The sequence below is a fragment of the Bombus flavifrons genome, chromosome 11 (genome assembly GCF_040668555.2).
Source record: "Bombus flavifrons isolate JBK064 chromosome 11, iyBomFlav1_principal, whole genome shotgun sequence".
Lineage (NCBI taxonomy): Eukaryota > Metazoa > Arthropoda > Insecta > Hymenoptera > Apidae > Bombus > Bombus flavifrons.
This window is the reverse complement of record NC_138452.1, coordinates 7,433,141-7,458,857: the sequence shown is the minus strand read 5'-3', so window position 1 is coordinate 7,458,857 and position 25,717 is coordinate 7,433,141. Positions and strand designations below refer to the sequence as shown.

The following is a 25,717-nucleotide window of genomic DNA, read 5'->3' as shown; positions in this document are numbered from 1 at the left end:
TTGTAAAACTTATCGTACGATAAACAAAGAGAGGCATAAGACACTACTTTTGTATTTGCCTATATCCAGTGCATCGATTAATGTACTAAAGGATATATAATTCCATTTAACAAAAATTTCAACGACGTTAGCCTCCTCATGACCTTCATGCGCCCACCTACAAAAAAACTAACATTAAAACACGCTCCCTTTGAATCCATTCAACTTTTACCTGAAACATTTTCCGATATAATTAATAATATCGAAAATATTTCAGCTTAAACCCTTAGGTGACTCATCCTGTATATAAAAATGTATGCAATAGAATAACTAACATTATCAAAGATTAAAATGCTTTATTTATATGTATTGTACGCACATTCAAATACACAGCACGAAGCGCCAGGCATCACCAATGAAAAGAAGATTTGGTAAGGGAATTTAAATAAATGAAAAGAATATTTTTAAGATAATTTCCAAACTACAAATTCTAATTAACGTTAGTATCTGTAATTATTAAGGATGTATTTTATTAAATAAATTTTGTTTTCTCTCTTTTGTACTACCTATACTAACTGTTATAAGAAAATTACTAGCCGCTGCTATATTTCCTTAAATGTCCCTATTTACGCTAAGCTGGGTACACTAGTGTGAAGTAAACTGCAGTTACTGTCGTTAAAGTGCTTCAGTTCGCTCGATTTCGCATTGCGTCCAAAGAAAATCAGAAAAATGTCGAAGAGGAATCCAGGGGACGAATATAGAAAAGGTTTTATTCATTTTATTTATAATCGTATCAGTCGCATTTGGTAAAATAACATTTACTTCGTACCTTGCAGAAAATGGATAGTGTTCTAGTCTTGATTTGTTTTCGTTATTGATTTCGTGCCCACAATCTTTAATTATGGAAACGCCAAATTCTAAATATGTAATTTAGAAAATCTATTACGAAGCAGTTTTAGGACAAAACTAGACGTGCAAATCGTATTTTTATTTTCTAAATCTCGTTTCTTACTTTTCATGTATCGTTTTTGGGTGCACGCATCCTACAACCATGTGCCAAAGGATGCTTCACAATAATAAAAACGGATTGAATGTTAACCTTATGTAATAAAATTATCAAGTAAATATACATATATCGCATATCGTATTGTTATAAATAACTTTAGGACATGTATGTTACATATACACTTGTTTCTTCTTCATCATCATTTATTGATTTCATTTGTTTTTGAATTTTATTCGGAATTACAAGAAACTTGTGCTAAGCATGCCGCTTAGATATTTCCGGTTAAAAGATACAATGTTGTTTAACTTGATCTGAACTTTGCCAGTGTTTGACGTTGTCAGGGTCAAGTGTGTACAGAGCAGAGGACTCCAGGGGAGATGACAGAGGAAGGGATCGTTCACCGATTAGATCAGACGACCGGTGTGAGGCTACTAATTACAATCAAAGTGATGCCAAGAAACAGAAGCTGGCATTTGGATTTGGGAAGAAAAGTGGAACAGAACAAAAGAAGGGTATTCAGATAAAGCTAGGCTCTACATCAGTAAGTAGTAATGTATAAATTGAAGAAAGCGTATATATACCTGTTCTTACAAGAATTGTATTTTAGAAACCCACTGTAAAGGCAACACCAATCCAGAGGCCAACAGTAGCTTCTGTATTCAATGCAGATGAAGAAGATGAACCCGAAGAAATGCCAGCAGAAGCAAGGATGAGGATGAGAAATATTGGAAGAGAAACACCAACCTCTGCTGGTCCAAATTCATTTGGGAAAACAAAGCAAGGATTTTGCGATTCCAAAAAGATATTTGAAAAGACGCTCAAAAAAGCAATGGAGGAAGCAAATAAATGATTCCTCCCTTGATGTATTGGGCAATTATTGTTAATTGTATATTAATTTTACAAAAAAGATGCAACAATAGCAGAATTCTTGCTACAGTTATATGCAAAATATTTTTATCAATTTTATGCATTATTAGCAGGCATTAGATACGAAGTTTCACCTCATATTTAACATCACATTTTGGAAAATAAACATTAGGTACTGTTTAGTATTAGCTAATGTTAAGACTACACTTCAAAGTGTATGATTTCTTTGTATATCTCATGTGGGACTATGCAAATACATTTAACTTGTGTAATTTTTACATTGTTCATTACTATTATAATAATTTTGAATCATGTAATAATAAATTTTTAAAGTGACTTGTTTAGGAATGATAGGAAGTTTAAAATAATTTATCTTGTAACTTGTAGAATAAATGATATAAATAAAAAACAGTTAATATCGATTTTATACTTTATTTTATTTAAAATTTACATAGTAATTTATTTCCTGTTTTGTTGGCCTTGGCGCAGATCCTAAACAGAACAAAGATATACAATGAATGTACATCAAAAAATTGATGATGAAATTAATAATATGCATAACTATGTAATTTAATAATAATTACCCTAGGGAAGTTACGAACTGGAGGTGTCCTAATACGACGATTTGCCTTTGATCTGTTGCGAACTACTTTTGAGTGAATAGCACAAGAAACGCAATAGTGCAACTTGGCATACAACTTTGGAAGTTGATATGCAGAATAAAAGCTTGCTTCTGTGATATCTCTCACAGCAGCTGCTTCTACGATATTACGAATAACGAATTTTTTAATTGCTTTATCTTTTGGTACACAGCGTGCACAATTAGTACAACGGACAGGGTTTACATGGCCACGGCCATGCTTGGCACGTCCACCATTCCTGCGTTTGCAAGTCTGAAAATAGAAAAGTGAAATATACAATAACAGTGATATGGAATATTCATGCTTACTAACGTGGATAAATAATTGTTAATTACATTTATAACTTTTTCTTCTAAGATTTAAAATTATTAGTACTATACATGGAGGTTATGTATAAAATATAAACATACAAATATTCCTAACATGTAATACTCAAAATACAAATATTAGATTTCAGTGCATTTTGTTCTTAGTTTTGAAAAAATTATAGTTTATTTAAAAATGGTATTCTACGAATATACACAATGTAAGAACCACATGGTCAACAATCATTCTGTACTTTCATATTTCACGAATACATCACCGTTAATACTGATTATATTATGTAAAACTGCGTCTTACGCACTAGTTTTTTTATTAATATTATATATTAAACAAATACACTATGCACAATATCGCAAATTAAAAGAATTATACACGATAAATAAGAAATACTTACCATTTTCTTTCGTCACTTGTTGGAGAAAGATCGGAAACAATGTATAATGACGTTAAATGAAGTTGGCAAGTCAAATCAATGTACTTCCGTTCATGTTAAGTTGGCATTCAATTTCAGATCGCGTTTGAATCGTGATACTCGCGCGCTTTGAATTTTTACTAATTTAATGCTATTTGTTTGTTTAATGTTAAGTGTTAATGCATGTGTGACGTCTATCAAATGAAATATATCACAGAGAAGGAATTAAGGTAATATAATACTGTAATTCGCATATTTCAAACATTACTTGTAGAAAATTGTGTCTTTCAATATCATAGGTTTTATATATCTTCAAATGTATAATACGGAACTTAAACCATAAAAAAATATATAGATCGATAATATTTATTAGAAAAGCTGAAATGCATTGTAATATATTATCTGATATTACTAGATATTACGAAACATTAATCAAGTAATCTAACTAAAACAATTTTTGGACAATACTTTACCATTGAATATTTATAGCTTGAATAAAATTTGATTGTCCGTGATTAAAATGAATAAAAGTTTTACGTTATATGAATTTCGAGCAATTACAATTTAGCCTAGCATCTTTTTGAACTTCTAGTGACATAATACATGCGTGCTTACTCTTTAAAATGGATATATTGCATAGTGACAAAATGGAGAAGTTATGCTCAACATTACGAAGGATAGATGGATAAAAGTAATATAATTTTGCAGCGAAGAGCAACGTTCTAAATTAACTTTGTTTAGTTGTTGTATGTTGTATATTTTCTATAATGCATTTTAGTGTAATATAACAATAACAAGTTTTTAAATAAGATACATTTTGTACAATTTTTATGATTGTATCATTAGAAGGATACATTACGTACTATTTTTAATTTTTTGTAACCTATTTTATTCTATTTGTATTCTTTGTAATTTTATATTTTGAATTTTGCACACAATGGTAGAAGAGGTTGTTAATTCCACTAATAAACCAAAGGTATGTTCATCTTGTGGTGCGCTATCATTGTTAGCATGATTGAAATTTGATCAATTGTTTATAAAAGAAATGCAGCAGTTAAGGGTATAAAAACTTTATGCTGATTGTAAATGAATTGGATATTGTAGAACAAAACTGCTAGACCTCGTCCTGTTTATTTATGGAATGTGTTAGATGTACAAAAATGGTTGAGGAGGCATTGCAGTGATTATTATCAATTATACCATGAAAAGTTTCTATATGTAAGTATTTAAATTATTTAAACACGAGGAAATATATAGTTTCTGTATTTTATATACTTCTGCATTGATCGACATTGATCAATATCATTTGTGTTTTTTAAGCACGATATCACTGGAAGGGTCTTGTTAAGAATAAATGAAAATATTTTATTGAGACTTGGAATTGATAATGAACAACATAGAATGGATATTTGGCGGGAAATAATGAAATTGCATCTTAAAACAGATATGTTAGAGATTAAAGATATTGAACGACGTAATAATATGAATTTTGATTAATATGCTGCATGAGATAGAACTTTATTTTTTATAATAACTTATGATAAATGATATTTTATATTTTTTATTGACAATGTTACAATATTAGTAGTTTTTAAATCAAATGTATTAAATGAATGTACTTTTATATATATTTATAATAAAGTATTTGATACCTTGGGTATATTATTGTATCTGATATTATGAATTACAAGAAAATATGAATGTATAGGAATAAGGAAGTTTGCAAACAGGATTTGATTGTGTAGTAAATTCTTATTGTTATTTTTTAAGGAAAATAATCAATTTTATTTCACAATTCTTTATCATAAAACAAAAAGTGTCATATTAAAATTACTTATCTGTATAGAACGTCTTTGAAATTATACAGCAACATTTTATTTGATAGGAAAAGAAGTTTCTGTATTACAAATTTTTTTTATGTAACGTTATGTTTCAACAAAAATTCATTTATTGACTAGAAACATTTTGTTATTATTGTAGCACGATCAATTACATCAATTTTAACATTTAATTAAGTTGAAATAATATTCTGTTTTTTTTTATTTATCATTGTTATGTACATGATCATTTGAACAAATAACTTCAGAGACTAAACTCTTCATTACCCTGTTTGTTGCTACAATTTTACATAATATGTATGTATGTACTAATGAAATAGTAATTTGTTGAAGGACATGTCATATATCTTTAATCTGTGGTGAGATGGAAATTAGAATTATTAGTCAAAGATATAGCTAATTGTTATTACAACAAAATTTTTTAATAATCATCTTAACTGTAATTTTAATATCTTTTTAAAGTATCTATTTAAAAGTTTTAAAGATAATGTTTATGTTTAATACTTTTGAATACTTTTTCCAATTATTAACTTAAATATAAATTATCATTCAATCAAGAGATATTTAGCATTTTATTATCGTTGCGAAAAAGTTTCATTTTTACATAAAAAAAAACGCTTAAACTTATAATAATGAACAGTAACAAAAAGACGTTACTTTAATAAATGTTTCACAGCCTTACATATTGCGTGGAACTTCTTTGTAAAGTTTAATAACTGTGATCCTAAAAAAGAAATTAATCAGGAGGAAATAAAATATTTCTTCAATTATCCTAATTATTTTTAAAATATTCACCGTTGCATATTCGTTACAACTAAGTATTTCTATCAAGATTTTAGAATTTTTCAAGAATATTTTTACGGTATAGTAGTTCACTGAGAAATTGTTATTCATTAAATATAAAGAAAATAAAAAGGTGCACTAATATCTGTGTACGCGCACATATATATGTACTTATATACACATTAGGAATCTAATAAATGCTAGACAAATGTTTATCACATTTAAGTCGTAGAAAAACTTGAGCAACGATTAGAAGAACTGAAAAGAAAACGCGATTAATTAGACGTTTGTTTCACAAGTTACTATAAGATATGTGGAAAAATTACCCTCTATTAGTATCAATTAATAGAACTACTACCTTGTTACATCTATTGGTTTACCTTTGTTTGCATATTACATATGCAAACGAATCGTGCAAATTTTGCACTTTGAACAAAATACATCTCGTTGTTAATACTATTTAAATTAATCGATAAGCAATTCGTTAAATTCTCTACGTTATAGGCATAATTCTTCCGTGTCGAGGTCTTGAGTGTGTTTGTGTCTTCCGGATGAAAAAACGTACAGTTCCTCGTTTTTGTGCGAACAGTGGTTCTCACCACGAAAATAGTAATTAATCCCTTTTTTGTTTCGTACGTTCTTTTGGTGATCATCGATAAACGACTGAGTCGAGTCTCTCGCTGACATACCTTTATGAAACGATGATACAGTTGGGTAAGTATTGGAGATTGTACGCCTCCATTCGTATCTACGACATTTAAAGTTAGTTACTTTTTATTTCTATGAATAAATAAATCTTTTATAGAAATAGTATAATAATTGGGCCCTTCAAAGGTTAAACTGATCAACTCCATTTTGTATGAGGTTCTCAATCGAAGAGTAAAGGGAACAACAAGGAGAACGTCATAAAATAAATGGACATTCCTCGCTCTTCCCCCTTATCCTTCAATTTTCCTGTTTCAATTTGGCAATTTCATCCAGGTACACGATCAATATTAAATATCTCAAGAAACAAGGGACTTCTTTTATAAATTTAATTATTACAGAAAAGATAGTACAAGTAATCGTTTCAGTAAACATTTCCATGTTTTTGATAAATAACGTTTACAGTTGTTATTCTTCGCTACGTCTTAGTTCACGGATCAGCATGGCTTCTGCGCAGCTCAATTATGAAATGTACTTCAAAGAATACCTTATGGAGGTTCTTGTACTTTGTGTTTTATCCGTATCCGTGGTATCGATTGGTGGATTAGTTGACCATTTTCGCGATTTAAAAGGACATCTCTGTTGAAATTCCCTTCTAAATTTTTCCTAAAAGTAAATCGTACACTGAGAAGGTATAGAACGATATCGAAACGTACAACTTGCGATACTTACGTTATATATTCCATAAATAAATGGATTGTAACAGCTATTTGACATGGCCAGCCAATCGAAAAAGAACCATATGTAATGGATATATTTGTAACTGTAATCACGCCTCTTAGTAATCTGTTTTACATATAATCTGTGCGTAGAACGATCTGTTACTTACTTGTTTATTTCTGAATAAAAGTATTGGAAAGTGTTATAGGTTTGAAGCGGTAGCCAGCAAATTGCGAAAAGTGCTACTACAATGATCAACATTTTGATTACCTGAAACGCAACGAACAATTCGCAACTGTGTTAAATAAAACCAACAAAAGTACGTTTAAATTAAATCGAAGCTACGCTGTTTACGTAAAATATGCACGTAGTACGAGAACGTAAGAGAATACGTTATCGTTGTAATAGAATTATTTCTCTTTTTATGTAATTATTTTCTATTTAAACGTCCACGCGAGAAACATAGTAGCGTCGGCGCGTAGACGTATTGCGTTTGTAGGATCGAACGGCGGAAAATTCCATAATAAAAATCGAAAATATAATTGGAGATTTTATATTAATTAGTAATAAAAAAGGGCTGTACCTTTATTTTATTCTTCATTAGATTCGCGTCCCGGGAATCCTCGGCATTTCCCGGAGCCTTATTTCCCCAGAGTTTTAACGCTATTCTTGCATACACGCAGGAAATAATCGAAAGTGGCGTGACATATTGCAAAAATACCAATAATCCTGAGTAAATGAACATGGATTTGGTGGATAGATTTACGTGTATGCAGAACGGTTTGTAGCGATCTCCGCCATCTACGTCAATTAGAAATTAGAAGAAACGATCGATCAGTTACACGTACATGGATCGTTCGTTTTCAAAGCGGTGTAAGTTCATTTTCCTTTGTTTCTAGGTATCAAAGCGTTCGCGTTCACATCGATCGGAAAATCTTTTGCTGAAAGGTGTACTTAGTTCATCCGCGTCTTTATGCGCTTAATTAGATGCGAATTCATTATGTAAATGTTCTGTTTGGAAATTGACTGGATCAGTATCTTTCTTCAGGGTTACGAGCGGACCCACACATCGCTTTCAAAGTTAGCGAATTATTTAAAATCCATGTTCTACGCTTTAATCTACTCTGCTTTATGAATAAGAATAGGGAAAAGAAAGTATATACCGTTGTTTAATTTCGGTGTCACTTGTTTTTGATTATTTGGTGTCTCGATTGTTTGTACAGGCTACGGATTACAGGAAATGGATTTATTAAATTAATTATTAAATTTATTAAATTTTGGTTGATTAGAACAAAAGATTTAGATTATAAATTGTTTGTAAGTAAAACGTTCGTATTGAGGTGTAGGGAAATTCCTCGTTTTCTCAATCTTTCCACAAAATGGACTCGCACCACTTTGAAAATAAACGATTCGTATTATACATCGATGAGAAATGGAAAGTCTCTTATTCACAAGTCTCTGATAGTTTATTCAAGTGATCTGTCGTTTAACTTACTTATAGAATTTTCTCGTACCATAGTAACCCTACGTGCAATTGCCATTGGTGTAGCCAAACTACAGGCGAGAAACCAAATTCCAGCGATTATAATTTTGGCGGTCAGTTTGCTTGGTCTCGCGCTGTTAAATGTGAAACATCAAGTTACACGAGATAAAAGAGAGAAAAAGAAATATAAATAACAATGGTCAGAAGAATCGAATGGCCTACGTCTACTTAGAGGACTTAGATAATCTACCGTTTTGGTAGATTGACGCACCTGAGTGGTTTTAAAATCGCTCGATGTCGATCGATCGCGATCGCCGTTAACGTGAAAACCGAGACATTGACAGAAAGGATTTGCACGAAAGGACAAAATGCGCACATGAAATGTGGTAGGAGCCATCTTTGCAACAGGGCTGCTTGAAACTTAATAGAAATATTTCTCGTGATTAGAACAATATATATTTTAGTTCAGATTTTATCTGAACACACAGAGTTACATATTAAATAAATCTCTTACCTGAAATGGAATCGCGAACAAACCGATAACAATGTCCGCCAATGCCAGGTTCGCTATGAAAAAATTCGTTACGTTTTGCATACGCCTGGATGTAGCTATTATCCACATAACAAGAGAATTTCCCACTACTGCCAGAAACGATATGATTCCGTAAGATATGCTGAGGACAACGAGTATGGCTGTTGGAACTTCGTATTTTCCATCTGAAATCAATCAGTGGCGTTTGGACTAACGAGGATCCTTAAATTATATCGAAACGAATCGGACATTTGATATAAAAATAATCTCTCGATAATACGCGTACACAATGTTATGCTGTCTTAAATGATACGCATACGTATATTTTATGTTCTCCGAGAGGTATATTTTAAAAGAAAAATAAGTTAAAAGCTTCCACAATTCGATCGTGTCAGAATTTTTATTTTCGATTTTCATTTTCGATTTTATCGACAAAGACCATCTCTCCGATTCGATTCTGATAAGGCATACTATTCATCGCGCGTGTTTCTTTTTATTCAGACTAACGTTTTCAAAGCGAGCGAACGAATATTTGTATGAATATTTTCGCGAATAACTTTTAAAGGCGAGATAGCCTCATGAATAAAAACATTGGATTTTGGATCTCGATAGCGGTGTCGCGCGAACCTGAAAAAGACGAGAATAATTCACTACACAAAGGAGATGCAATTTACAGTTCTTTGAAGTTGCAATTCATGTTTGTAATGTCGATACTGCTTGAACGTGACGATCAACAGATTATCAAGTGAATACAATTTGTTCATTGTTAGAAACATCAAAAAAACTGGAATGTTCAATGTAGAAAGCGGAAAAAAGGAAATATGTTATTCAAATGGATCAGATATTGTTACCTTTCTTTCCAGAATGACGAAATGTAATACTTCGCAGGAAAAAAAGAACATGAAACAGCATAAGTCGAGTAACTTTTAACGCCATGAAACTTTTTAGAGTAAGCTTTTCTTTAATGTACAAGATATTCATTATCATGTCTCTAGCGTTAAATTAAATATAACTAAATGAAATATTTTGATTGAAATAATCAACGCTACGTTGATCGTTTAATTTTATAAGATTTCTTGCATAAAAATGAGTTTCCTTGTTGTATACGGTACAATTCAGATATTGCATGGACTGTTACCACGGACTTCTGCCACAAACAGTGGCCGGAAATTTCCGGCTCTTTGCATCGCTTAAGAATATACGAAATATTTTCATCTAATAAGAGCGCGGTTCTCTTCGAAGTCTTCTCGTGCAAATTAAATAACAAATACCGTGAATGACTTAAAACACCTTTAGTCATTGTTAAAATTTAGCTTCATTAGGATAAAATGTATAACTCTGTCAATATTTCTATAATTAATTAATATAGTTTAATATGTGAAATAATTGTCGTTGAATGAAAATATTATATACTATACAACACAATATAAACACAATTATTCTTTCGTTCGCATATTGCCACAATCATAGTCAAGATAAATAAATCCTCTTCCATTTAAATGTCAGTATTACGTGTTATTGTAAAATAAATAATTTTACAGCTGTCAAGCTATCAGTTTTAAGCCAGTCTAAGCTTCTGAATCGTCACTTAAGTAATTTTATTTTATACCGAGTTCTGTTCATTACTATTGACGACAGAGTCAGTAAAGCTTAATAAAAGAACACAGATTTTTGATAAAGGAAAATGTCATTTCTACCTTCGTCGTCAATTTCATGATCTTAACTCTATGTTCATTCCTTTAAAAACAATCCACGACGATCAACTAAGCGATTGTACACTCTTATTAATTCTATTTGCATATCACTTGGAAGAGTTATTCTAATTTGAATCGTTGAGAAACTGAAAGACGAAATCACATTCTACTTGCATGCTCGATCAAATTCTAACGAGTTTCTTCGTTTATCGAATCGACTTTCTATCGACGAAATTTCTTTGATCTCGAAATTGTTTCTGAGAATTTTACTACACTTATGCTTGTACCCACATATACGTAAAGCTCAAAGAACGCTCCGACATATTAAGAATGTCACGATGCGAAATTCCATTTTATACTCGTTTTCCTAAAGCAAGGATGCGTTCTTTTTTGTTCTTCATTTCGGTTATTAAAGGTTTCCGCGGCTCTTTGGAATTAACATGTGTAATTAATGAAGATGAAAACGGTAGTTTAGCCTCTGACAGTCTTTATATCATGTTTGAATGATGTTCATTCATATTTCGTTTTCAACAACGAGGTGTATTAATAATAACATTATCCGTACCAAAATCGTCGTATATCGAGCCATTCGCATACGACGGGGATATCGTTGACGTGTTGTTGAACGTAGGTTGCCAAATATTTTCTATTACTTCATTTTCGTCGTACCATGAGATATTCATGGTGATGGATTCTATCTGCAACAAACCAAAAACAATTCACAAGTTATAATCGTCAATTTCAGTAGAAATTATTTAAGAATAAGAATACAACTTTGTCATTCGTTCTCAATTATGTCACGACGCACAAACAAACTATCTTGTGTCGTGTTACTTTGTAATAATTTATCGTGGCCAACACCATATACCTTTAATTAATTAATTTTAATTTTTCTGACAAAAATTATTCGTAGCTGTCTATATAAAGAAAAAAGAAAGAAAAAGACAGGTCTCGTAACTCAATAGACTCGATAAATCGTACTCTCAAGCGTAGCGGCGGAAAGTATCGAGGGCATAATTTATTCATTGAATTTTATGTTGCTTGCTACACGCAAAGTTAAAATTCTGCCGGCGCAAGTTGTACGTACGATTTATCGACCTACAAAAAGGGCACAATTTTTCTGCGATCGTTTATCAAGTTTGCAAATATCCAACTTTTAGTATTGATGGAACATAATCGACTTTATTTATTTATTTTCATAATACCAAACTCTCTGGTAGAGGTAAAATTTCCGTCGTATTTCGAAACGTGCTGGTAAAATTCTGAATTTAACGAGGTGGCTAGGGGTCCTTTGTTTGAGGCGAAACAACAAGAAACAACGTTTCACTTTTTTCATGCCTCTGACAGCGGAAACTGCCATTAAGTACCCATCCTCGTCAACTTCGTTAATTCCATCGTCATGGGAGTCGAAAACTAGGTTACTCCGTTAGGCAAAATAATCTCACGAATACGTCGATTTTGCTAACTTTTGCTAACTGTTCGCTCGAAAATTTTTTCCACCCTTATCTCTGGGTTCGTATCCAGTGTACAAATAAAATTGCTGGAATTTTCATGGAAAATAGTTGAACGTGCGTACTTGGTACTTATCTTCATCGAGAGAACATTTTTTGTTCCTGGAATACCTACAACGGTTAAAACCGTAGCCACGTTTCTATTCTTTGCATTTTTATGAACTTTTCATCAACGTGATATTACTTTCGATTAAATACCAAGTCAATCAAACATATAAAAGATACGATGAAATTTCATGAATTATATAACGAACATACGGACGATAATACGAAGAATTCTGTGAAGCAATGGCATTTAACGTAATATCTCGGTAAGTAAAGTAAGAGAATAGTAGTTAAGTAAACGTATTTTCTTGAATTTCTGTGGATTTTTATAATTTTCATTCGTCGGGCAATTTCGAGCTTTCATAAAATGCTCGTTACGCCGTGAAACCTCATTAAATACGACGCTTTTCATACTATAGCAGTCGCAGGTTTTTCAAATTATGTTTCAAGATTTACAGTATCATTGTAACTTCTGTTGATGTATTTTTTAGCCTTTGGAATAATGTCGGTCGGAATTTTTCTATAATTTTTGTCGATATTCTTGGAATTTGGAAGAAGAATATTTTAACGTTTTGTTACGATCCTGTGAAATGTACAATTTTTTAACAGTATCACAACGATGCTTGATCTTTTGTAATGTTGAGATTTCCGATAATATACTAACGTGTTTCAAAAATTCGTATTTTTCAGGTATTTGTCTGAATTTTGCAACGCTACATGATATGTATTGTTGCGAAGTCTTTTGAAAACTGTTGTGTGCATTGTAATAAACATTTTAGCATTCAATTAATAGTTCAACAATGTTCGATTTTAACTGAATTTCAAAACCGTATATTATTAAGATAACAGCGTTGAAGTTTTGTCAAAGTAACAGCTACCTCTATTACCTGATAGAATCCGATTATTTTGTCAATTTTAATAACGATTCCATAATTAATCAATATTCATGCAGAAAATTGATTTGAAGGAAACAACTTTATTAATTTTCTACGATGAACTTTTCCAATTTATAATAACGGAACGTTTTCTAAATATTTAATGATGTACGCGAGCGTAAAAGAAAATATTCTTGCTAGGAAGAACGTGTCTCAAGAATGTCAAGGGAGTGGGCGGATCACATTGTTCCACTATCGGTACACCTACATGTATCGATATTCAGGCAAACGTTTATTGCGATATCTTTGAATTTCGCATTCTTTCTGCACCATATTGTGAATTTTTGTTTTTTTCTTTAAACCGAACGCGTTTCAATTATAGGCAACGTTCGTAACATCAATTTTGATTAAAATTGCACGTATACGAACACTTAACACTTTGATTGACTGCCACGCCAAAATCACATGTTTCGCTCAGGACGTCACCGGAGTATTTTTATTATTCAAAGCATATAATGGCAAAATAATAATAAATTGACGATGCAAGACAACATTGTTCCCCAATGGACCGTTTATCTTATTGGTGGTCACGGGTGACCATCGTGGCGCCTTGGTAACAGTTGATAGCCACATATTATAACAAGGCTTCGTTTATTTCAACAAACCATTCGGGTTCGTTATTTCGTCGTAAGCAAAATGTGTAGAATATATTGTTGAAACGCGTAGAAGATATTAGTAAACAGTATTTGCTCATTCTATATATAATAGTAAGGTATGTACACACTTTTAACTTCAATTATACGATCATAAAGCAGCATTTACGATTATTTTCTAAGCTGTGTTTATAATAATATTCGTAGATTACCCCTCAAAGATATGGATGCAAACACAGTGCACCATTAGGTGCAACATTTGTCCTCATTTTTTTTTTATTGATATTCTAATAAGAATGTTCCATTGTTCAATGGGGCACTTTTTATTTCAAAGCATTTTCTATTTATCGGTTATATTCAAAATGCCCTAACTGTCAATTTTCATACAATTTTTACAATTGCCGGCCGGTCATATTTGACCCACGTGGCAGTCAAAGTGTTAATGTATAGTGCAATAGAAAAATATGTAAGTTTATTTAAGAACGTGTGTCTATAGTTGCAATGACTTATTTTAATGAATTCCTATTACACATGTACTAACATGTATACATGTTAAATTTTTTTTTTTATTTGGAAGTAGTTTACAATCAATTCTCATTGAGAATTGTAAGTAAATTATTCTGACGTGGTACTATGACGTGAATAATAAATGATCATCGTATGTTTGATTCTAGCTGAATCTAATGTTTAAATCTAGAGGGTAATGTCTTTTTAGCCTGCGGATCTGATCCGTCGTGTCAAGTAATTGAGTAACAAGTGGGTTTTGGCGGTTGTTAATTCTTATGTTATATCTATTACTGAATTTGAATAATTCTTCTTTAACTGTAAGTATCTTAAGGTCGCGATGTATTGTTTCGTTGGTAACATACCAAGGTGCATCTATTAAGAATCTTAGAGTTTTTGATTGGAATCGTTGAAGAATTTCTATGTTGGAATTACTCGCTGTTCCCCATAGTTGGATTTCATACGTTCAAACAGATTTTAATATGGCTTTATATAGCATTATCTTACTCTGCACGCTTAAGTTGGAATGTATGCCAATGAACCAGCAGAATTTTTTTTAATTTAAGCTGCTTGGATTTATCTACGATGTCTGCGACTAAATGAACCAGAAATTCTCATACAAAGTTCATAACATGCCTTGCAGTACTCGAGAAAATTGTCTCAAGTGATTAAGTTGTCATAGTAAACGCAGTTTCGGTTAGATTGAAAGACACGAAACATTCGTAATGGAAACGACAAAAGGACTAAACTACGTTTTGACCAATTGCATTTCCTAATGTCTAATGCTATCTGTTTAATATGGAATGCGGGTCAACGACATAAGTTGAGTATAACTTTGTTTCGCAGAGTATTGGAATTACAATATCGCGATGTTCAAAACGTAAATGGAAATTGTTCAGATTGTTGTTGCTTAAACGAAACTGCACGTTGTTAGCAGCGATTACGCATACTCCAACTTGTTCGTTACGTTAGTTTGGAAACGTGCAATAAATGTTCTCGATGTTGTTGAATCTTATAGTAGCTTCTATTTATTTTATTTCGCATCGTGAAATTCAATTGCGCGAGATATTCCTGGAAAAATCGTTTCGAAACATGAGCTCGCCTTCATCGAATCCTAATTAGAATTAGAGTTGTTAATATTTTATGCTTGTTAGACTGCAAAGGACAGATATCCTGAAGCGACGCTGAAACCTGAAATTTGTCTTTGGACCTACGAAGTTTAAATCATACACCGTTTAATATATAAATTATTGAATTTAAATCACTCAGACGTTAGTAACTCTCGAAACCTCATAAAGTTGTAGAATTTCTGCATATTCGAATTCGGAATCTGTGATCTTATGGAAAGTTACGTTCCGTGTATAAGAGCTATGCTAACGATGGATTAAGTATGCATATGCGTGGTATGTTGATACTGCAGCCAGGGTAACAATCAAATGTTCTAAGTTTGATGCTAATTACCATACGTGATGTGGATACGATATCTGTCCCCGAAATTATGTCGCACGTTTGCGTTTCAAGTTCTATCGTATTATCTGGTTCTACAATATCCCACCGTAAAATTTACTTGAGGACATAATTTGTACACATAATTTGTTCTTTAAATGTGTTTTGATATTGCTGCATGCTTTCTATAATTTTATATTATAAGACAACCGTGGATGTTCATGCAGGTTCATATTTCTATCAAAATAAGTAGCGAAAGAAATAAAATGTAAGTAGAGATTCGTTTCAACTACTTGATATACACAACGTGCGTTTTATTTTGGATATTGGATATGCGGATTTTCATATTATGCGCATTCTGTAATTTTATGCATCCTTAAACGCTTCATATATATTCAATAAACATCCGCAGTCTGACTATAGGAAATTAATGATAACATAAACGTACCACTCGTATGCAGTATACATAAAATATAATAAATATAATATTTTCGAAATTGCGCATAAGATTAATATCGCTACTTATTGATTTCATTTAATTACTACTAATGTCATGATGAACGATAATTTTACATAAATGATATGCAGCTGATACAGTTAATGTCATGTTGTATTATATTACGTACATTGTATGCGCAGAGTATCTGCGAAACGAATATTCATGAAATTATTAACGAATAAATTGTATGTTTATCAAATTACCGTCCAATATCGTTTAGAACATGTATAACATTTTAAAAACAATATTTTATTATATATGAAATTGTAATATGCTTGAAATTCGATCTCCTTTCTACAGGTGCATACAAATGTGTAAACGGATAACGATATGATAATATAATAATAATAATAATACTGTCATAAAGTAATTGGATCTGTTTTAACAATATTAAAACCACAATGTAAACCCAAGTCATGTTTATACTTATACCCGTTTTCATCTCGTTTTAGTTCTCGTTTCAGTTACAAGAACTAAACTTTAGTTCTTATAAGTTCAGCTCTTCACTCATAAGAACTAAAACTTCAGTTACGAGAAGATCAATAACCAATGCAGCGATATCGTATGGTATTCCAATTAAAACGATGCAAAAAGGGCTGCGCTTGCATATTTTCGTGAACGTTACGCATGGCTGACTCGAAGAATTATTCTGGTGTTGTTCGGAGAATTTAAATAATCGTACTAGAAAATCGTACGAGAATTTTGTGCCGAAGAGAAAGAAGAACCATAAAGAATCGCGAATGAGAAACGTCTCAGAAACGTCAAATTGTCGGTATTTCCTTGGGAGGGAACATGAAACAAACGATGCGATTTATAGGATGCTCTGAGGCCTGTAATACCTCGATTTGTCATGCGAAATTTCTTTGAAACTGGAGGAAAGTGATAGAAATAAAGCGTCTTGTTTGCAAATATCACACGTCGATAGTGAAACGATAGTGAAATGAACAGGAGAATCGTCCTTTTTTTAAATCTTGTCATTTCATCCGTAGCGAGATGTTCAGCACTTCACTGTTCTTTATTCGTTAAGAATCAGAGCTGAATGGTAGTTTTAATAAAACCTTCCTTTCTATTAATTTCAAAACAGTTTATACAATGCAGATCGCGCGAATACTACAATACCTTTGTTTGCAATACTATTTTGTGCCAGGGAAATAAAAACTTTGTTTTTTATACAAACAATACGCGCTGTATCCTTTCAACTCTCGTCTACGCCCTGTCGCTTTTCGCTTTATTTCTCGTTTAAGTTTCCTGCGTCAGTCGGGTCGATGTCAGGCGCGTAAAAGGCGCGTTCGTTGAGAACAACATTGGCGTCCGAAGTTTTTCCAGCAATTATTTAATTATTTGGATATTTACGATAATGCGTATAATATATCATCTGACTCTTTCTACCTTACAGTCGAATATTTCCCTCTCACGAATAGATTTCAGAAAATACTTCTTGCAGACTTAAAAATCTAAAATAACGTCCAGTCCATGAATTTCTCATTATTCGACATTGACTTGGATTTTCCTTCTCGTTTCTTCCCTAGAAAATATACAGATTGGAATCAATGCGTCGCTTTCGATACGTATTTGTAACGCGGATGCTTTTAAAAAGATGTAACTACTTTACAATACGCTTTATAATACAATATTTTTTTTTATAGCAGCTATAGAGAAGAAAATGCGAGCGAATGATTTACCTGACGCGCTCGACTTTACAATATACGAGTACTCCGCAGTATAATAAAATATTTTGAACAGGAGCTATGGAAGAGAAAACGCGATTGAATGCGAGGTAAACGATAGGAAGTTGTATCGGACTCACATAATATAACGATCGAGTATTGGTCCGTGGCGAAACGTTGTATTACCGCGGGTCACAAGAGGCACACTGACAATACTTGTTACTGCCGTGTTGCCTAGCTACAATATGCACTTTGTGCTTATTAACGCTATTATGCCATTTGGCCAACGTAACGCGAGCGCGCAAACACCACTTTGATATAAGTGTCTGTGTTGTCTGGGTTGGACACAACAATATTCTTCGAACGAACGAAGCGAAGCTCTTGATTCTTTGGTCGACAGAAGGAAATTTTATGACAAAGAGGCTCACATTGACGAGAAACTATTCCTCTAGCAAAGAATCGTTAATATTCTTTGTCGTTCACAGACAGTAGGAGAATTAATTGGCGGCTTGGAAACGACAGAGATGAAAGTAGCAACTTTGAGAAGCTGAATTTAGTTTCGTATTTAGCAACTTAAAAGCATCGTACCTTTATAACTTCATAATTAATTAAATTATAATTCGATTCTCTATCACGATACGTTTCTATTACACGAACGAATGTAATGGATTATTCGTAATAATAAACGCAGAATCATTTTCCGAACACCAGCAATTGGTTGATCCTAGGCCATTATGATTCTCAGCCAGTCAATTCTAAATTATTTTCCGAAGGATTTTATTTCAATTGAACTGGAACTTTTGTCCTAAAGCAGACACAGACACAGAGATTTAATTCGTTAAACGATCAACGTACGATTCGCCTTCCTGTATATTTCCTTTGCGGAAAAATATTCCTGTGAAATTTCATCGCCTCTCTCTTTTCTCTTTTAATTGATCGATCTCGCGCAAGTAATTATCGCGAAGAAGAATATCAAAGTTAATTTTGTACTTGTTCTAACCATTATACTGAAATTTGTAATTAAGAACGAGCTTGTGGTTTTTACTTATATACAGTTACGAAACTCTTCGAAAGAAATATTATACAAAGTATAATATAAAACTGAAAAAATCATTAGGCAAGGGAATGCGGGCCTGACTGATTATTTCTGATGATCATTCATACGTATATATCAATACATATAGAAATAAGACGACACAGAAAAGCACGATGGTGAGCGATAGAGAGTAGAGTACCTGTTTGCTTCTATGCTGCTCCGCTAATCATATTTTCTACCAGACTCATCGTCATCGAAAATACAACGAAACAAGATATCTCGACATTTAAACAAAAGGTAACACGACACTGACCTAATTAGCTACTTTTGTACATTTATCTGATGATCCGCGTAATATTCGATAAAAAAAGGACACGTTGCTGATTTATGTCCTTCTGGCCGGATTTAATTTCAAATAACGGCCATGACGATGACGATGAAAAGGACGGTAAAGATCGTATTGCAAAATACCTTCTTAAAAATCTGCATTCGCTTGATTTAATTTTTTGGCAGAGTATGGACATTCAATGGGGAAAGTTTACTTTGTCAACGTATCTTTTTTAATTCCGTGAAAGAGTTCTGAACGTACATATTTACGTTCGGACGAAAGAGTGAACGATATTGTAGCTGGCATTTCAGATTGTTTGAAGAATATATATTTTTGGAACACTGTGTTACGCTAAACTACGGAGGAGCTAGCAATATTGTTACCAGTTCGTATTCATCATAGTGACAAGTTGATGAGCTACGTACGTGAAAGGTGGAAGGATTTTTCAAAGGAAAATTTCTGTTTTCCTATTCGTGACACGCGCGTTGTGCAGAATATTTTCAATTTTATTTCAAGTTTGTAGAATATTCAAGAAGGATTTTATTATATTTTCCATCTAAAGGCTGCTAATTGCTATACGAAGAACGAACAAAGTTAATTACCCGACTGGATTTTTTACGATTTTCGACTGTTCTAACGTTGTTTATGTTTTCATCGTTTCAGAAGCGATGATTATGGATTTGAATAGCGTGGCGAGTCAATACCTGATCGGAAGATAAAATTATTTACACAATATTTTTTTATATGCGAAAATGTTTTCAGTGTGTTGGATCGCGTTATGTTTCTTGTTAAATATTTAAACGTTCGTTCGAATGGCAACGTGATTGACACGACACGAGATGGAGAAAATCTTTCGTTTCGCACGTTCTGTTATTGTTATAACATCGGTGCAGTTTCGTGTTCTAACTCAGACAGACGTAAGTAAAGCTGTATTATTGCTGATATGCAAGCCAGAAAGATTCCAAAAGAAGAACCCTTATAATTGTATAAAAGTTGCAACGAATATCCTTTTAGAACGAATATTCTCCATATTGGCTAGCAAACTGCGGATTTTTATTTATTTATGAGAAATTCGAAACTACGAGGAAGCACGGAATACGCGGTATACACACAAATACGAAAAACATCCAAAGTATACTACTCGTTACATTATTTGGTAAAACAATCTTTTACCCAGGTTGCACTTTTTAAATTACCTGCCGAAAAATATGAATTTGTTCGAGGGTTGTTTCCAAAATTTAATTTCGAAAAATGCAGAACAATATTTTTAGAGTACGACTGACTCGCAAATAAACAAAAACGGAGAAAAGCTGTTAAAAGTGGTGGAAGTTTTTCACGACTTCCGGCCTAAGATTTAAAGATTCTTATATCTTTCGATGTCTGTCGTTTGTTTTCGTATCAATCCGTTTCGATAAAATGTTTAACATGTACGTAACTGCTATCGATCTTCAGAATATATTGTTTAAATTTTTATTACAAGTAAAGAGCGAGCTTTACCTTTTTCCTCGCGATTTTGGCCAATTGCAAATTTTTCGAAATGCTTTTTCACCCGTCATCTAATAAACTAACGATTCTAACTTCTCAGAAAAACTCAAGCCCTTTGATCGAATTTTAAAAATGTTGTTCCGTTTCCAATGGCGTAGGAATACTTTCGTCCGGCACTGTGTGTATTTTTCGTATATGCAACGTGATGTTAGCACGATTGCTTTCCGATAGTACCATTGTTTTCCTTGTCGTCGATTGATAACGTGCAGTTTTAACGACACGTTTTCCTTTATAATATTCATCATGTGCGTTTGCAAATTGTATAGAAATCGAAAATAAGACGGGCGTCTGAAATTGTATGATCGTTTGAAAGATTCACGACAAACGGAAGACTTCTAAAAAGTTTCTAGCGAAATATCCTATTAAGACTGTCGAGAGGAATCGAAAGTATTCGGACAAATTTCATTAATGAAAATCCAACGAAAGTTTTTCCTCTTAGAGAAGAAAAGATTTCGACGTTCATGCGATTTCCTTGGCGATTCTCGGAGAGTTCCGCTTTCGTGAGACGCTACTGAGCTCCTTTCATCTTTGGAAAAGGGATTTTTATCGAATCTGTTTAGGCAAAATAAAATATTTAGCATTTTAATGCTTTAAAACGAAAAGTGACGTTATTACAATGAAATCGTGAGAGTATTATTGAACAGGTGAATGGAAAAAAAGGTATAATATTCGAGAAATATGGGAAATTATGCTAATCGGTATAAGCTACCTATTCGGTGTAAAAATGTGGCTGCTGAATGAAGTTGAATTTCATTGTTGGAATAAGCTTTAAAATTCTCTTCAAATGGAAAAAGTTCAGGGTATTTACCATTGTTTTTGCCTTAACATTATCGTAATCATTAATGCACAATAATTCACTAGATAGTACTGTCATTTTTTAACACTGACTTCTCCAGTAGAAGTTATAATTTGAAATGTAAACAAGAATTTCTCTCAAGAATTAAGAGATATATCGAGATTATCCTTTTAATTTTTAGTTAATTTTTAACTTTGCAAATAGCTTTTTCAGAATTGTTTACACATTGATTCTTAATTATTTATACGTTTTGCATTGCATTGAAGCGAATGTATCAAGCGATATATAATATCTACATATTATTTGGCACAACCTTGCATATCATTCAAATTCCTACGTTTCGAATGTATAGCTAAAAAGCGAATGGGATATTTTCCGTGTAACGTACACATGTTGAATATGTGGAAACACGTGATCGCGTGGAAGCACGCGAACGCGTAGAAACACGTGAAGCACGCGTTTTATGTTTGAATTACGGAGAATATTTATCAACGCAAACTATTTTCATATATTGGAAAAAATAATTATTAGCAATAAACATTAAATATTTATGTTTTTCCTTGCGAACAAAAGATAAAAATTGGCAAACGTTTGAATTAAATCGAACGATTAGACGTGTCATTATAAACTTGTCGAAGGTATATTTTTAAAAACTTATTTCTGCGAAATGCGCAGAAGATCGACGAGAGTCGTTGAAGAAAGTACGAAAAGTACAAGAATAATGTGTTTCTTTGATTGTATAATTTTCGTGTATCACCGTTTTGCATTTTCGCCGAGTCATCGAATTTTTTTGGCAAAAGCGTGTCTCTCAGAAGCTCGGCCCAGCTTTTTTTCCAGTGTTATTCGGAACTGTTCCATTCGCGGGCAAAAATTGGCACGGTGCTCGTGTTTTTAATTGCGTTACGATGCATATCGTTGGTTTGCTGAAATACAGTGAAAATAAGTCGTTTATTTTTCCGACGTTAAGTACTAATCAAACACCTAAGTAATCGAAAAAGCTGTCGAAAGTGAAGTTCTTGAAGTATTTTATATATTTTGTATGCTTCAATGTGTGTTGTATATGGTATATCTGTGTATTCGTGTGAAAGCCACAGGTGAAAAACACAAGTCGTGTTTTCTGTCTTTTATGCAATTTAATTCAACTTGTCGTCGATCAATTGCACATCGAAACTATCTTCACATTTAATTTTGGAATTAAATGCCTGCTTTTGTCACCCGAACATCTAACAGACTTTCATTTTACGCTAACATAATATCTAGACTGACGTTATTCGTTTCCCACGGAATACCTTGAATTTATCATTTATTTTTAGAAGACTCACATATCTTGAATCTATCAGGTTATTCCCTTCTTCAGCTATTTTATATCAAAATACTTCTCTTCGTTCGCTATGTTACATAAAAGTCAAATTCAACAGAAACGGACTTATCATATTTTTCACGTGTGGTATTCACGTGCACGATATAAACTAACAAGTTTCGGCTTCCACGTAACATCGTCAAAGTGGAAAGGATTAAAACGCAAAACAATCTTTTCCCATAGCTCTTTGGCTACTCTTACACGAACTCAGCAAAGCTAATGTAGAAGTTACGTGGCTTCTGCATGTGTCTAGAGACTCAAAACTACGTATACTTCTTTGGATTCGTATTTATTTCTTCTACATCTTCGACATGTAACATGGTAACTTTATTTTTTGGAAAAAGGAAAAATCTTTGATCACTGAAAGTGCATTTCTAATCAGCGTACGTGTACGATGTACTTCTGTCTTTTTTCTTTTTTAATTCGACAGGTCGCGTTTACTAACGTGCGAGCTGCGACGTAATCGCGAATGGGAACCTGAGATACTCGACGAAGTTAGCTGCTACGATAGTGAAACGTTGGATTACTTTTTCAAGAAACATCTAAAAATCTTACGGTGCAAGAATACAAGTCGTGGGAATCGCAAGATACTATACTTGAGAAACAGTTTCATTCTATTTCAACGAGACGTATTGAAAGAAATTTTCGTTTTGCACACGCGCGAAAGATCCTAACGTTCTTTGTACTTTCGTCTTTACTCGTCGAGTTTCTTTCCATCTCTTAATGTCGTCGATTCAGCTACACGTTCAAACAATTTTGTTGATTCTATCGAAGATAACAGCTTTAACAGTCTAAGTTCGTATCAGTTACAGTCCCATAGCAAATTTAAGGTAACTGAACATGTGAAGGATGCAACTCACCGATCCGTGGAGTATCTGCTTAAGGATCGTTCAGCAAGGATTCGTACGATGCTGCTTCATACGATGCTACTATTTCCACTTCGACGATTATGATCTATCATCCGTAAAATTCGGCCGATATCAGTTTGACATTATTCCGATATCCCATGAAATGACTTCAATCCATTCGATCCATGCGATCACGCTTCTCTACTCGTACATAGCATTCACTTGCTGCGACCTTTGGACGCGCCGCTTGATCGAAATATTCCGGTCGATATGAACCAGGAAGCATCGCACGACATTCGATGGACAACCAATTTACAAAACATCGGAAACACGGTTTACAGTCAGTGAAACAATGAAAGGCGTCGCGTAAAGAGCGAAACTGTTAAATCGATCTCGCGTCACGGTGACGAAGTCAATCTCGGAGACGTTGAGACATTTCAAGGAGTTCTTCGTGGACAGGTATTGCGATCGTTTCGTTTACAGGCGTCAGTTTCAATTGCATGGAACTCGACTGTTTCAGCATGCTGCTATTATGCAACTTGATTACGAACGATCCACGGTACGTTGTTCAGCTTCGAACTGTGCTGCTTCAACTTCCTTGAAGAGCCGATCGTTCGATCGGCTGATTAAGTCGCGGTGTTTGTCAACGACTTCGAAAAACACGTGTTCGTTATAAATACACTGTGAGTAGCAGTAGGTTAGGACTTAAGTACATCGGAATCTGGCTGTTTGAACAGACGTCAACGCGTATTGCCTGAGCAGCTGCGTTCGACGTATCGATGTTGACAGCCGGAGCGCTGCAACAAAGAGCGGATCAAAGGGTTCTGACAGATTCCTCGATTCCTTTGGAACGTGTGCAAATTGATCGTAGGTTCTTTCACTCGTGCGTGTGTGTGTTTCATCCGAGACAACGACGTGCATGATTCATCCGAGACAACGACGAATCAACCCTCTATCAGTTTACTTGTTCACCGGTTCAGCTTGCACGACACGAAAATTTAAAGGGCCAACCGATTTTTAGCGATTCTCGATCCTTTTCTCTTTCGTTCGATTCCCTTCGACCCGAAATTTTCTCGTTCTTTACTACTTACTTCTTCGAACTATTACTCGTAATTTACCGTTTATAAGTAAATATTATGTTAATCAGACATCGGTAATTGAGATTACGTATGTAAGAGAACCAACCACCTTCTCTTTGTCCAATCACTCGTAGCTGCCATAAATTATACTTTCTCTTCTACTTTAAATGTACAGCGATGATCGTCGAACGATTGCTGTTGATCCACGCGTAATTACCATGGCGTTTCGGTACAATAAGATTTTCACGATTAACGTAACAACGGTTATTGCGATCGGGATCGTTTGGTTTGGTGTGCGCGCTTTCCGAGAACTCGCGACGAAATGCGGCCGGTTTTCACGAGGAATATCGTGAACGAGGGGGTGGGGGTGCCTGCGGTGGGGCGGCAGACTTCGGCAAGGCTTTTCCTCGTGGAAGGAGATCATCGTGGAACCTGCGCCGTTGATCGTCGCTGCCGCCTCCTACGAATCTTAACTCACAGAGGGGCCATTTTTTATCCGCTTCGCTATTGTGTACACGCTGAAAATAATGGCTCTGAGCAATTAACGATTGCCCCCTTTGTACCACTATGCGTTTTGTATCTTTATACTTGGGTTGTCCGG

At 33.6% G+C, this 25,717-nt stretch overlaps 4 protein-coding genes across 10 annotated transcripts; 2 read left to right on the top strand and 2 right to left on the bottom strand.

The window, feature by feature from the left end:
- The first annotated feature begins 437 nt into the window (after nucleotides 1–437).
- LOC138185049 (PEST proteolytic signal-containing nuclear protein) lies at nucleotides 438–2,212 on the top strand. The gene is made up of 3 exons (XM_069123646.1): nucleotides 438–745; nucleotides 1,327–1,526; nucleotides 1,593–2,212. Exons 1-3 carry the CDS (start codon nucleotides 709–711, stop codon nucleotides 1,833–1,835), a joined length of 480 nt encoding a protein of 159 aa, XP_068979747.1. The 5' UTR covers nucleotides 438–708; the 3' UTR covers nucleotides 1,836–2,212.
- Nucleotides 2,213–2,270: 58 nt separating this feature from the next.
- RpS26 (ribosomal protein S26) lies at nucleotides 2,271–3,347 on the bottom strand. Its single transcript, XM_069123650.1, has 3 exons — nucleotides 3,212–3,347; nucleotides 2,437–2,745; nucleotides 2,271–2,344 (listed from the first exon to the last, which is right to left on the bottom strand). The coding sequence occupies exons 1-3, from the start codon at nucleotides 3,212–3,214 to the stop codon at nucleotides 2,312–2,314; spliced, it is 345 nt and encodes a 114-aa protein (XP_068979751.1). The 5' UTR covers nucleotides 3,215–3,347; the 3' UTR covers nucleotides 2,271–2,311.
- A 507-nt stretch (nucleotides 3,348–3,854) lies between these two features.
- On the top strand, nucleotides 3,855–4,889 carry ave (sterile alpha motif domain-containing protein aveugle). The gene is made up of 3 exons (XM_069123652.1): nucleotides 3,855–4,205; nucleotides 4,334–4,447; nucleotides 4,550–4,889. Exons 1-3 carry the CDS (start codon nucleotides 4,167–4,169, stop codon nucleotides 4,724–4,726), a joined length of 330 nt encoding a protein of 109 aa, XP_068979753.1. The 5' UTR covers nucleotides 3,855–4,166; the 3' UTR covers nucleotides 4,727–4,889.
- A 142-nt stretch (nucleotides 4,890–5,031) lies between these two features.
- LOC138185047 (RYamide receptor) lies at nucleotides 5,032–25,429 on the bottom strand. 7 transcript variants are annotated; one of them, XR_011174506.1, is made up of 11 exons: nucleotides 24,050–25,429; nucleotides 11,490–11,622; nucleotides 9,213–9,415; nucleotides 8,970–9,118; nucleotides 8,711–8,832; nucleotides 7,799–8,016; nucleotides 7,385–7,485; nucleotides 7,228–7,318; nucleotides 7,043–7,161; nucleotides 5,863–6,598; nucleotides 5,032–5,791 (listed from the first exon to the last, which is right to left on the bottom strand). XR_011174506.1 is itself a non-coding variant. In XM_069123642.1 (11 exons), exons 3-11 carry the CDS (start codon nucleotides 11,605–11,607, stop codon nucleotides 6,349–6,351), a joined length of 1,371 nt encoding a protein of 456 aa, XP_068979743.1. In that variant the 5' UTR covers nucleotides 11,608–11,622; nucleotides 17,847–17,982; nucleotides 18,265–18,340; the 3' UTR covers nucleotides 5,032–6,348. The 7 variants fall into 7 exon arrangements, 3 of the variants coding, with proteins under 3 accessions (XP_068979743.1, XP_068979742.1, XP_068979744.1); XR_011174507.1 differs by having other exon boundaries at nucleotides 5,032–6,108; nucleotides 6,209–6,598; XR_011174508.1 differs by having other exon boundaries at nucleotides 5,032–6,108; nucleotides 6,231–6,598.
- Nucleotides 25,430–25,717: the final 288 nt, after the last annotated feature.